Source organism: Rhinichthys klamathensis, unplaced genomic scaffold (genome assembly GCF_029890125.1).
Source record: "Rhinichthys klamathensis goyatoka isolate OS25496 unplaced genomic scaffold, OSU_Roscu_1.1 h1tg000269l_1, whole genome shotgun sequence".
In the NCBI taxonomy this organism is placed as follows: Eukaryota; Metazoa; Chordata; class Actinopteri; order Cypriniformes; family Leuciscidae; genus Rhinichthys; species Rhinichthys klamathensis.
In genome coordinates this window covers 815,513-827,399 of record NW_026606789.1, presented here as the reverse complement: position 1 = coordinate 827,399, position 11,887 = coordinate 815,513, and the positions used below count along the sequence as shown (strand labels likewise).

Sequence of the window (11,887 nt, the reverse complement as noted above, 5' to 3'; positions counted from 1 at the left end):
AGACCCACTACTTCTTAACACATCTTAACACCTGCAAAACCAGTTTAACTTGCAAAAATCAAACTTTTTTTGTCTCTTGAATTCAGGACAGTTATTTTGTTTTTGGTTTACACAAAGTATTGTGTAATACTTTGCTTTTAATTTACTTATGGAATTTTTTATTATTTGTTTTATTATTTGCATAACTCATTACATAACTGATGTTTTGTTTTTCTTTTTGTTTTTCTGTTGGTATGTGGTGGTTCCTGTGTGTTTGTTTGTCTTTTCTCTTGTCTAAACAGGAGAGCCCACATCAGTCTGCCAACAGGGGCTCCTCATCAGGGTAAGTACAGTAGTTTTGTGTACTTTTTTTAAATATTTGGTATACATTTAACTGTGCACAGACAGATTGAATTTTTTTTTTTTACATTTTATAAATCCAGCTCTGTTCCTGCCAATGGAGATGAGGCTCAATCGCTGTGGGCCAGTGGAAAACTAGATAAGGTAAAATCTCAGAGGAGATCATCCTGTCAAAAGACTGAAAAAACTCATTTTCAACTCAGCATGTTGCAGGTATGTAAATCACAATATTTATAATAATTTCTGAGCTTTACTTTTAATTTAATTAATTAAATCATATATTATGAACACTGTCTATGTTTTAGGTCTCAGGAACAGGGGACAACATGGTAGAGTGCCAATTGGAGACTCACAGCAACAAGATGGTCACATTCAAGTTTGATATTGAGGGAGATGCACCTGAAGACATTGCAGATTACATGGTGAAATATGTTCAGCAGCTATGTGAACCATTTGCTTCTTAAGAAGTAACATATTAAGAGAATTTGTGATAGCTGATCCTGACCTGTTGTTCACTGGTAAATATCCTCTCAATGTGTTTTGTTTAGGTGGAGGAGGATTTTGTCCTTGAGCCTGAGAAAGAGAAATTTGTTGGGGAGCTAAGAGCTATAGTGAAGAAAGCTCAAGGAATACTTAGCACTCAGTCACAGGTCTAACCCTAACCTAATTTTTTGTTTCTGAAATGCCATTGAATGTATGCTAACATTAAAATGTTATGCTCACCAAGGCTGCATTTATTTGATCAAAAATACAGTAAAAAGTATTATTTTGAAATATCATTACAAATTAAAATTAAAAGTTTTTTTTAATGTATTTTTATAATTTATTCCTGTGATGGCAAAGCTGAATTTTCAGTAGCCATTACTCCAGTCTTCAGTGTCACATTAATCTTGAGAAATCTTTCTAATATGCTGATTTGATAATCAATGTTGAAAACAGATGTGCTGCTTAATATTTTTTTGTGGAAACTGTGATTTTTTTTTTTTTTTAGGATTTTCTTTGATGAATGGAAAGATCAAAAGAACAGCATTTATTTGTTCACTAAAAAATCTATTAAATGTAAAAGTCTTTAACTGTCACTTGATCAAAAAACTGTAATGTGTCCTTGCTGCTTACTTTCTTTTTTTTCTTTTTCTTTTTTTTCTTTTTTTTTACTGACCCCGAATTTTTGAACTTTGAACGTTTGAGTCTGTTTGGTTTGTTATTTCTAATTTTATGAGGTTTTTTCCTGTCTCAGACTGGGTCCTTGGAGCAACTCCATGTGAGCACCCCATCCAGTGCAACAAGTGTGTATAACCTTCTGACCATGAAATTGAAGAATAAAGTTTGGATTAAAGTTGTATTGTCTTTGTAACTTTGGTGTCTTTTTATCTTGATTAAACTAAAAAATAAATATTAACCAAGACTTTTTTAATTTTACACTGTTGTTACAGTTAGTAGCAAAATAAATTTTCTGTGTTATTCTCCTATTTGCGAAGTGGATTCAGCCCCTCAGTCTTCCCCCGTGGGTCGCTGGCGATTCTTCATTAACCAAACCATTCGCCATCGTGACTCATACTCCAACCAGGGAGCTTCCACTTCCCCACCAATGGGAGAGAGCCTAGTTCCCAAGTCCATAGAATTGGAGAAAGGTAGATAATTCACTGTGACGCACAGTACTTTTTGTCTGGTGTGAAATTTGAAATTGAAATTACTTGCATAATCCAAGCTAAAATGAATTGAGTGAAAGTTTACAACATTTCTGTTGTTAATTTCAGCTAAGATAGTGATATAGTGATGATAATTAAAAAGATGGATATTAATTAGCATGAAATCTGAAGAATTTTGTACTCTGTCTAATGTATTATCAGATCATGAGAGCCCTCAGCGCTCAGAGTCTTTTGCTGGGATAGCATCTTCCCCAAGTTCTTCAATATCTGCATCCTCTCCTCTGGTCTCTACTGTATCAGCCCCTGCATCCATGTCAGCCTCGGCCATTGCTGCCCAAAAAGATATAACACCCTCTGCCTTGCCAACAGTTGAGCAAGTCTCCTCTGCTATCTTGACTTCAGGCTCAATCCCTGTCGTGGCTTCTAGCACCTCTGCCGCTCCTTTCCCTGCAGTCGCAGCCCTCACAGGCTCCAATGTGGAACAAGGAGATGCTCCAGTTAAAGGTGGGGGTGAACAGCCCCTCTCTAACTTGTCTGCTTATGGGACCCCTCCAGCATCTCTGGTGACCCACGCTGATCCATCACAGAAATTGCTAGCTCAAACCCAAATGGCACCCTCACAGACACCAGATATACTTCAACAGACCCAGACACTACAGTTAGCAATGGCCACCACCGAACAGGCTCAGCAACCACAGATTACACCTCATCCAGTGCTCCAGGTCGCTCCACAGCCACCTAAACTCCAGCCTAGCGAGTCAAAAGCACTATCACAGCCGATACCAGTGGAGACGGTCCCTTTGCAGGAAGGCCTTCCAGCTGCCCAAGTTCAGCAGGTCCCTCACCAACAAGTACCAGTTGATTCTCAACAGCTAGCGATGCAACAGTCCGCATTCTTGCAGCAACATGGCCTCCAGCAAACAGCCAATGCCGAGCAGATCCAACACCACACGGGAGAACAGTATGTGTCTCAAGAAACCACACCGGCCCCAACGATGCTGTCCATGCATCCTCAGCATTGCTTCCAGACCCAAGATCCCCTACAGCTTCGAGCTCAGTTTCAGTCTGTAATCCCGCAGCAGCTCTCCACAGAGCAAACGCAGATGTTACTTCAGCAGGTACAGCATGATATGATGCCGATGGCACAAACCGTAGTGCCTCCGGCTATGCAGAAGCAGGCATCTGTCCAGCAGTCGGAGTCTGAGCTGTCCACTGGTGAGGACACCGTCAGCCACTCTGCCCCACCCCATCCTTCTTCGGACACCTCTCTCCCACCCCTCCCACTCTCTGATACTACTCTTCCCACCCTCTCCCATACACTCACACCCTCTCCTGCCCAGCCCTCCTCGGTTGCGGAGTCAGACAGCGAAGGCCCACCCAAAATCGAGTTTGTGGACAACCGAATCAAGACTTTGGATGAGAAACTGAGGACTCTGCTGTATCAGGAGCACAGCGGCAGCGGGGCAGCTCTGGGAAGTGGCTCCATGGGCGGCCCTGCTCCTGCCCCCTCGGGATCTGCTGCAGCCTCCACAGCAGTTGATGAATCTTCAGAGCCCCCCTATACGTTCTCCCCACCTCCTGCCACCTCCTCAGACACCTCCCCTCACTCCACCTCTTCCACCACCTCCTCCACCACCCCTCGTTCTTCCTCCACCTCTCCAGATGGAGAGCGGGAGAGAGCAGGTGAGGAGGAAACAATCCCTTCTGCCGTGCAACAACAGCCTGCATCATCCTTCTCCTCTACATCCCCTCCGTGCTCCCTCCTTTCCCCTCCACAGGAGCCTGGATCCCCGAAAGTGCCCAGTGAAACATCAGTAAGCGTAAGTGGGGTGTTTATAACAGATCAGTGGCAGGAAGCTAATTATTTTTTTCCCCAATCCATTTTATTCAAAAACACATTAAAATGCAGTTCATACAAACAAACAAATGCATCTCTTCAATAGTATGTTTTTTCATTTCTGAATTAAAATAAATTTTGTTTTTCGGCAGAACATAAGGTAAAAAATGTCAGGTATTACAGCTGTCCACATAATGAAAATTAAGTCTTTTTAAAGGGAACTTTTAGTTTGTCATGATCTTTTATCGTTAAAAAAACCTGCTTATTTTTATTAGACAGAGATTTTATTCTCACATCTTACGTTTGTTCAATTCCTGTTGCTCACATGTTGTGTCCAGGCTCCCCCTTCCCTCCCTGGAGATGTTCTTTTGCCTTCCTCTTCTCAGTCGCCCATCCCACTGTGGCCTGGACAGCAGCAGCAGCAGCACAATGAAGGAGGTGGATATTTTGGCCTAAACCTGACATGTCCTAGTATCAGAAATCCTGTTAGCAAGAAATCCTGGACTCGCAAATTCAAAAGCTGGGCATGCAAACTGCGCCACTCCGCCAGCTTGTTCAAGAAGCCCAGAGTCCAGCAAGGTAGTGTCCATAGGAAGCACGCAAGAGAGAGCGAGTGAGGGATGTGGGTGGGCACTGACCTATAACAAATGTTTAGATTAAAATGAATGTAGCCAATAATATAGCTGAGTCTTACCTTGCTCGATAGGGATTTCTTAATTTCTAAAAATACTGTTAGAATTAATAATTAGTTATTAATCCTAATAGTCTTTCCATGGTGACGTGGTTGTTGCTTTGCTTAGTCTGTACTGAAATCATTACATCATCTAGCGATACATTTTTCTTGCTTGAGTTTTTGTTTAAAAGGAATTGCTCTGCTGTACATTAACATTTATGTTGTAGCCTCCTTTTTGTTTTGTCTGCATGGGTTACCCAGGGGTAAGAACAGAGGAGTGTAGAAAGGAAAGAGAATCTAAGAGGGATGACCCTTGTGCGTCGCACCTGGATCTGAGTCTCCATCCCCAGCGTATGCAGTGCAGTATTGCGGCACCCGTGCCCCTCACCTTCCTGAACCCTGCCTCACTCACCCAGAGCACCTGCAGTTGCGAAATAGCACACTTGTTTACAAGTTACATGGGCCAGACTCTGAAGTTTGCACCTGTTCATTTTTATTTGTTTAGGAATTGAAGAGGCATGATACTAGATACTACATATTGTTCATCATGCCCACTCTAATTACATTTCTGTCCATTCTAATGCAAACATAACAGCTGCAAACATTTTTTAATACTGAGAAATTAATCTGGCCCTCATTACATTTTTGAATTTACATTTTATGCACCATTGACATTGTATATTTATGAATTAACTCACTCGAAGCTTTAGCAAGTAAGTCATTCTAATGTCTAGTTAAAGCGAACAGCTATTTTTCAGGTACTAGCAATCCATTTTTCATATAAGTGTAGATTTTTTTCTCCCTGAACTTTAGATCATATCCTGTTCTTTCCTATCTGGGCAGACTTTTAGAAGGTTTTATTTTTCGTATTTTTTTGCATGTCCATGGGTTTGTTTGGAATGGAATACTAGCATACTGCTGTCCTTACAGTTTTTGTTTAAAAACTGGCATGTGAAAAAGTACACAGTATGCACTGATAAACATTTCAACATTTCATTACTATAAGTTTGGGGTCAGTAAGATTTAGATGAAAAAAGTAGTAGAAATAATTAGAAATTAGTACTTTTATTCAGCAAGGATGCGTTAAATTGACCAAAAGTTTCAGTAAAGACTTGCATTGTTAGCAAATATTTGAAATTGCAATATTTAAATAGTTAAGTTATTTTAAATTGTAATGTTTCAAATATTACTGTTTTACTGTATTTTTGGTTAAATAAATGCAGTCTTGGTGAGCATACCCCAAACTTTTGAACAGTAGTGTACATTCAGTGGCATGTTGGAAATAAATTATCTAATTTTGTAGTACAAATGGCAGTCTAATCAAGTAATGAAAAAAAGATTAGTGTTAGAATTTGCTGATTTTATTGCTTAAATTATTATTTCATTGAATGAAAACTGAACATTTGCATTCTATGCACAGTATAAATACTTAGTATAAGAAGTATGATGGGATACAGTATTCCTTGTATTGTTCTCTGCTTGTATTCAACACATTTTGGTGAAAATGTCATATCTGAGTCATCTGGATGTTCCATAAATACTGAAAATTTGCTTAGTATAAGTAATATGGTAGTATGCCATTCCTAACATAGCCTACATGTAATATATCATCAGTCTAAAGCAATAGAGCAATAGTTTTTAGCAATTCAAGTCTGACAAGACTGTAAATATTCAATATGTGTGTGTGCATATGGCTATGTATCATAAAAAATCAACTTAGGACCATCAACTAGAAATAGAATCACTGGAATGATACAGTGTTTCTGTATACACACCATGAACACGCAGTAGATGTAGATTATTCACACATGCTGACTGGTATCACTGCCTCTCTCTAGGGAGTGATATTAGAGTCTGACAGATGAATGCAATTGTGTGAGTGTGGATGGATGGGGGCATACTTCTGTTTATTACTCTCTAATGTTTTAGAAGTTATGGTGCAGAGATTGTTCTTCCATGAACTGGCTTTACTGTTTGTTAAATCTGCTCCCTGCCACCCCTCCCCAAACCCATTCCCCATCACACTCTGCGTCCACTCAGCATGACATTTGAGATGATAATCATATCCATATTCATGTCCACCGACTGCCAGTGATGGTGTAATTTGACATGCTGAATCTATAATCTCACCATGTGAACATGCATGGATGCTTGTTAGTCAAAGATCTGTTGTGTGGTGTAGTTATTAATGCCATCTTCCTGTGTCTGTGGTGTCTTCTGTTTGTGTGCTTATTTGTGTTTTTTTTTTCATTATCTGTATATTCCCATTTCATTTTACTATTGTCATTGTGTTCCCTCGTCTTTGCGTCTCTCTCTTTATTCCTTCTGATAAGATGGCAACTTCAGCCAAGGGCTGGAGGAGGAGAGGGAGACATCTGCAAATAACCAACCCTGCTCGCACAGAGGGCGTTTCCAGGTACGGCCATTGTTCTGCCATTATCATTTTGCAATAGCTCAATCTTTTCAGTTTCTTGTCAGACAGGAAGAAGTGTAAACATTGAGACAAAACCACATACACCATAGACACAGTTTAAAAAGAAATGCTGCTGGGAAAATGTCTACTTAAGAGTTTGGAAAATGGAATTATTAATTATTTTGGTTGAGATCTAGAAAAAAGATAATGTCATATTTCTCCAACTGACAAAGGCAGATCTAATTTGACAAAAGATGCACATTAAGTGTGAAATTGATGTATATTATGCTGCCACAGAGAATAATGGGAAATAGTGCGGTCTTTTCATAAACCAGCTATAAAAAAAATCTAATAAATCATCAATATTTATTATTACAACATATTTACACTACCCTTCAAATGTTTGTTTGGTAAGATTTTTTATATATTTTTGAAAGAAGTGACATGTTCATATTATTACAATTTAAAATATCCATTTTTGTTTTATCTTTTAAAATGTAATTTATTCCTGTGAAGGCAAAGCTAAATTTTCAGCATGATTACTCCAGTCTTCAGTGTCTTTTGATCCTTCAGAAATCATTCTAATATTCAGATTTGCAGCTCAAGAAGCATTTCTTATTATTATCAATGTTAAAAGCAGTAGCGCTGATTAATATTTTTGTGGAAACTGTGGTACAATTTTTAGGATTATTTGATGAACAAATTTTTTTGTTGTTGATTTGCAATCTTTTGTAATGTTAAATGTATTCACTCTCGCTTTTTATCAAATCAATGCATCCATACTGAATAAAAGTATTAATTTCTTTTTTTATATATATATATATATTGATGACTCCAAACATTTGAATGGTAGTGTATATAAAAACAATAATAACTTGCTTCAGCCATGATTGTTTGAATAACGCTTTCCATTTACAACCTCATGGTGGTGTTCATGTGCTTACCTTATAAACACAATCATTCCAACATGACTAATAAGAAGTATGAGATCACTGAGTGACTTTCCCTGATAGATGACAAGTAGTCCATCCAATCACATTTTTTAGCTGTTGGTCAGTTTACGCATATTGTCTCTTTTTGTCTTTATTGTGATAACAGCTACCACAAATAATTGTAACTTTGTGAAGTAACTGCTTCTTCCTTTTCTCTTTTCTTGTAGGTGATTCCAGTGTCCCAGTCCGCAGAGCCCCTTTCACCACAGGAAGCTGCACCAAGCCTAGGATTCACGCAAAGAAAAGTTGGCCGTTTTTCAGTTACTCAAGCCGAACAAAGTGAGGAAAATTTGACGGACAGCTCTCCTGTGTCACCTGACCTGGAGCGAGAGAGGAGGAAAACGAAAGGGAAGGATGGTGAAAAGGAGGAGAGGAAAACTACAGTGCCCACCCACCCACCCAGGAGTCACGCACGCTCGCCCCTAGGCAGCAGCGACGATGAGAGCGAGGTGGAGGATGAAGATTTGAGGAAAGAGCTCCATAAGCTGAGAGAGAAGTGAGAGCAGTTGAATTCTGCACTGCTGTTCTTCTTATACTAATACTTCTAATTCTACTATTACTTCCTCCTCTCTTTTATCTTTGTAGACACATCAAAGAGGTGGTGTCCCTGCAGGCACAGCAGAACCGAGAGCTGCAGGATTTGTACAGGCAGCTTCGCTCTCTGAAAGACCACAGACATCCTCTGTCCATGACCCTGCCCCGGACTTCTCCTTTGCCCGCTGCACCCCTCGCCATCTCCCCACGCAGACCCCGACCCGCCAAAGCCAAGCTCCGGCCCCGACCCCACTCTCACATGGATAACAACGGAGTCACACACCAAGGTACTGTCATAATGAAGAGTTAGAATTAGCTACGGTTTTATTACGGTTTTCCTGTTGCTTTTAAAACACACACTCAGGGAGTCTTCAGCAGTCTAGTAGTTATTCTGGTAGGGAGAAAAGCAGGCTTCACTCATACTGCAAGCCTGAGAAAACCCCATCACTGACTGCTAATAGAGGTACTAAAGCTATAGAACATGCTCAAAATAATAATACATTACTGTTTAAAAAAAATACATTTTTGAAGGAAATTAATACTTTAATCAGCAAGGATCCATTAAATTGATCAAAAGTGACGGCAAAGATTTGTGTAATGTTACAAATAAATGCTGTTTTTATTTTTTCAACTTTCTATTCATCAACGAATCCTGAAAAAAAATCTTTGCACATTCTAATTGCACATTGAGCAGCAAAACTGTTTTCAACATTAATAATAAATTATGTTTTATTAACAAAGTTCGGGAGGAGCACCAGATAATTAACCTAAATTAACTCAAGAGGAGCACACTCATTTAATCAACCAATTACCAAAATAAGAGGTATACATGTACAGCAGACTTGCCCCCGTTCGTCGACAGTTTAACAGCATCCCTCCACCAACCCATCTCCTCACTTCCAGTCCTAACTACTCTTACAACAACCGGGGGGAGTACTCTGGGTTCGGGCAAAAATTCCGAGCTCGGAGCCCCCCCCCCTGGACCGCACGCCAAATACGCATAACCTTTACTCCACTTTATTACATTTAAGTGTAAACTTGTGAATAAGAAATGTTTCTTGAGCATCAAATCAGCATATTAGAATAATTTCTAAAGGATCAGGTGACACTGAAGACTGGAGTAATGATGCTGAAAATTCAGCTTTGCCATCACAGGAATTACAATTTTAAATGTATTAAAATAGAGAAGTTATTTTAAATTGTAATAATATTTCACAATATTCAATACGATATTTACTTTGATCAAATAAATGCAGCCTTGTTGAGCATAAGAGACTTCTTTCAAAAACGTATTGTAATGAATGAGAATTACGTTGACTTTATTTAATGCCGTCTTTAACAATTCCATCATTTTGTTTTCAGACCAGAGTCCTTCAGGCCAGGTTTCTGCCAATAGAAAGAGCACATTCACAGATGAACTGCATAAGCTTGTTGATGAGTGGTCAAAAGAAGCTGTGTGCCCTGTTCAGCCTAAGCCTTCACTGAATCAAATCAAACAGATCCAACAAGTGCAGGAGTTGGGCGGATGGGGTCAGACTACTGAGGTAAAGCATTCATGCAACAAATACAGTGTCTCCATTTGTCATCCTGTATGGATTAAAATATTTTGTTGTGACATACAGTGGGATTCAAAAGTCTAAAGGTACGATCACGTTAGTTTAATTTTGCAAAAGTTGTCAATAGTGTAGCAATATATGAAGCACCGCTCACACAAGTTACTTTCAAACCAAGCAGTTTTCTGTTGGTCAATCCAGCAAATTCGAGTGACCAACGAACCCGTTGCGAAATCTGACCGAAAATCTTTCCCCCTCCTGATTGCGTGGATATCTAATGAAATTCCTGTATTTCATCCACAAAAACTCACTAAAACTTAACAATGTTAATCGTGTCTTCACCTTATGAACTCTACTGGAAAACAATCCTATTTTGCGTTTTTCTTATTTAATACCATTACCACACGTGTGTGCTTAGACTCACAAGGCGGCCCTCGCTCCGCATTTAAAAACTCATAAGGGTATAAGGGTTAACTAAAACTTGATTATTTTCAGATTTTGATCTAATTTTAAGTCCTTGATTTTCAATATAGTTTCAGACATTTGGATTCCTCTGTATTGTTATTTGTGATGCAAAAAAAAACAAATAAGTAAATAACGTTTCTATCTGGCAGACAACAGCTTCATCGGGTTGGTTTTCCGAGGCTCCTTTAAGTACTCCTGTATCAGTCAGCATGACTACAATGGCGTCCACCCCCTATAGTACCATCACAGGACAAACGCAGCCGCCTTCAACGCAATTTCCCATCGCTCCTCTACCCCAGCAGAATGCACATCTGCAGTGCAGCCCGTGTCCCCTGCACCCGCAGCAGGTCCAGCTCCTGACAGGATCCCAACCCCTGGTGTCTGGCACGCCTCCCCCCAGCACCTCCCCCTCACTCATGACTGCAGCGGGGTCTCCTCTGCCCCCCGCCACCAGCATCACAGCTGCCTCTGCCCCCACCGCCAATCAAGAAACCATTTTCTGCTCGTGCTCCTCCTCCTCTTCCTCGTGCTCCACCTCCGCTCTGCCCTCCAGTGCCAAACTTCACTCCAAACCCTCCACGTCCACCCTTCCTTTAGGACAGCAGTGAGAAGATGGAGAGGAATACCCGATGTACATCCTGTACAGGAAGGACACTAGTAGCAAGTGGTTGCGTGTTGGTGTATGGGGGTGTATTAATACTGTAGTGTGTGTGTATTTGTGTGAGTGTGTGTTTGTGTTGCATTTTTCAATACATATCCTCTGTGTGTTTCCCCACCGTCAAGTTTTATATCTGACTTAGTTGGACCTGAACTCGCCCTATATAGAGACATTTTTTGACATGAGATATGATCCTCTTTGTTTTTATTTATCAGTGCTTCAAACGAAAGGACTATTTGAATTTTAAAAAGTGCAATTAGTAAAGATATTTAAATTCTTTTCTGTGTTGTTGTGACGTGGGTCTGTATAGCTTAAAAGAAATATTTTTTTATATATACGCACAGAAACGACAACAACCAGACGTCAGCAGTGAAGCGCCATCATAATAGAGCACAACGGATTCTGCCGGTGGCGAGATCAATCGCATGTTCCAGCGCAGAGCATGGTAACCCTGCAGCCATCATCTTAGCTACGAAAACAGTCGAAAACACGTGTTGTGCACGGATAAGGCATGCTTCTCATGTATTATATTTTACAATGATAAATAGCGGTAACGTTTTAGATTTAGCCAAGATTTTTTCTAGAATAACAAATAGCCATCGACTAATTCCTTTTACGATCCTGCAATTGATTCTGAGAAAAGAACAGTTCTTCAGTTCATCTGATTTCAAATGAAACTAGTTAATATGATTGCAGTATTTTTCACTAGCAGGCGATCATTCTTTTAAGGTTTACACTATTAACATTAATCCCGTGGTGAAGAGTGCAAGACTA

General features: G+C 39.8%; 1 protein-coding gene across 3 annotated transcripts in view; it reads left to right on the top strand.

Moving 5' to 3' along the window:
* Positions 1–11,391, top strand: part of si:dkey-151g10.3 (serine/threonine-protein kinase WNK3) — a 54,886-nt gene extending 43,495 nt beyond the window's left edge. For 2 of the 3 annotated variants that reach the window (XM_056268132.1, XM_056268130.1), the window contains 13 exons: positions 282–322; positions 423–552; positions 645–761; positions 888–989; positions 1,577–1,625; positions 1,818–1,970; positions 2,190–3,808; positions 4,164–4,404; positions 6,832–6,914; positions 8,071–8,399; positions 8,489–8,724; positions 9,800–9,981; positions 10,605–11,391. In XM_056268132.1, coding sequence (XP_056124107.1) covers positions 282–322; positions 423–552; positions 645–761; positions 888–989; positions 1,577–1,625; positions 1,818–1,970; positions 2,190–3,808; positions 4,164–4,404; positions 6,832–6,914; positions 8,071–8,399; positions 8,489–8,724; positions 9,800–9,981; positions 10,605–11,063 — 3,741 coding nt within the window. In that variant the 3' untranslated portion in view covers positions 11,064–11,391. The remainder of the gene's footprint in view (positions 1–281; positions 323–422; positions 553–644; positions 762–887; positions 990–1,576; positions 1,626–1,817; positions 1,971–2,189; positions 3,809–4,163; positions 4,405–6,831; positions 6,915–8,070; positions 8,400–8,488; positions 8,725–9,799; positions 9,982–10,604) is intronic. The other variant, XM_056268131.1, reaches the window with a different exon arrangement.
* Positions 11,392–11,887: the final 496 nt, after the last annotated feature.